Below are 1,109 nucleotides of genomic sequence, written 5' to 3' on the forward strand. Positions count from 1 at the left end.
GAGCCCCCAGCAGCGCTGGAGGTGGTCCTGCCTTCTCCCGGCTTTCTGCAGGGGGGTGTTCGGTACCGGGGTTTCTCCCGTGGGGAATAACTCGGCTCCTTTCAGGCTTTTCCCGTCCCATCGAGGGGTCCTGCAGGGGTTCCTGCTGCTCCAGAGCGCAGGAGGATGAGGGAAGGTGGCAGCCAGCTCCCGCAGGGAAGACAGTGGCCCTTTCATGGGAAGGGGGATGAAAAATCCAGCTTGGGCTGCTGAGTGTAACCAGATCCCGTGGCTTTTTGGAGAAGGAATGTGAGAGTCTGGGAGGCTTTTCGGGATGGCGCTGCAGCGGGGTGAGCAGCTGCCGAGTGATGCAGCCCCCGCGGTGCTCCAGCTCTTGCCCCGCTCTGTGTGCGATGGGGACGGGAATCAGAGCCCCGACACCCTGCCCGGTGCCAGGGGCAGTGCCGGGGCCGGCCTGGGAGCTTGGCTGACCCCGGGGGGCTCAGCTCTAACCCCGTTTCTCTTGCAGAGGTGGCTGAGCCCTCGCTCCCTGTCCCGAGGCCGATCCCAGCGCTGTCCCCGGCGGAGCCCCGGCCGCCCGCCCGCCCCGCGGTGCCGAAGAAGGAGAAACCCCTGGGAGGTGACAAATCCCCGGCGGTGCTGACGAAAGGCCCCCGGGCCGAGCTCTGCGGCGCTCCCGAAGCTGTGACATGTGAGTGTTTCCCTCGGTGCCAGCTCGGACACGGCCGGGACCCTCGCCCTGCGCTGCCGCCGCCTCAGCAGCGGAGGGACTCATCAAAAAGCCGGGCAGAGGTGGGAACCCGGCTCCTCCTCGCTTTGTTCCTCCCCACATCAGAGCTCGAACCCAGCTTGAGTCACCCGCAGAGGCGAAAGTGAAGGGCGGCACCCGAGGTGGCTCCCGGTGCCCTCGGAGGAGGAGCGGGGACAGCTGGAGCTGCCTTGGGAAGGGTTGGGGTCCCCTGGGAAAGGGATGAGCGTGCTCGGGAAAGGGGATGGATGGAGCATCCCCCAGAACCCCGGGAAGTGGGAGAGAGGACACCCACAAAGAACGTTTTTGTGGGCACAGCCGTGAGGTATTTCCGTGGGCACTGCCCCGGGATGTCCCCATG

The 1,109-nt window shown here is 66.4% G+C and overlaps 1 protein-coding gene across 1 annotated transcript in view; it reads left to right on the top strand.

Moving 5' to 3' along the window:
- Window positions 1-226: 226 nt before the first annotated feature.
- The window catches only part of MDFI (MyoD family inhibitor), a 5,791-nt gene continuing 4,908 nt past the window's right edge, over window positions 227-1,109 (top strand). Inside the window, exons 1-2 of the mRNA XM_033519845.1 lie at window positions 227-288; window positions 354-691. Of these exons, the coding sequence (XP_033375736.1) occupies window positions 227-288; window positions 354-691 (400 nt within the window). The remainder of the gene's footprint in view (window positions 289-353; window positions 692-1,109) is intronic.

The sequence above is a fragment of the Parus major genome, chromosome 26, assembly GCF_001522545.3.
Source record: "Parus major isolate Abel chromosome 26, Parus_major1.1, whole genome shotgun sequence".
NCBI classification, from domain to species: Eukaryota; Metazoa; Chordata; class Aves; order Passeriformes; family Paridae; genus Parus; species Parus major.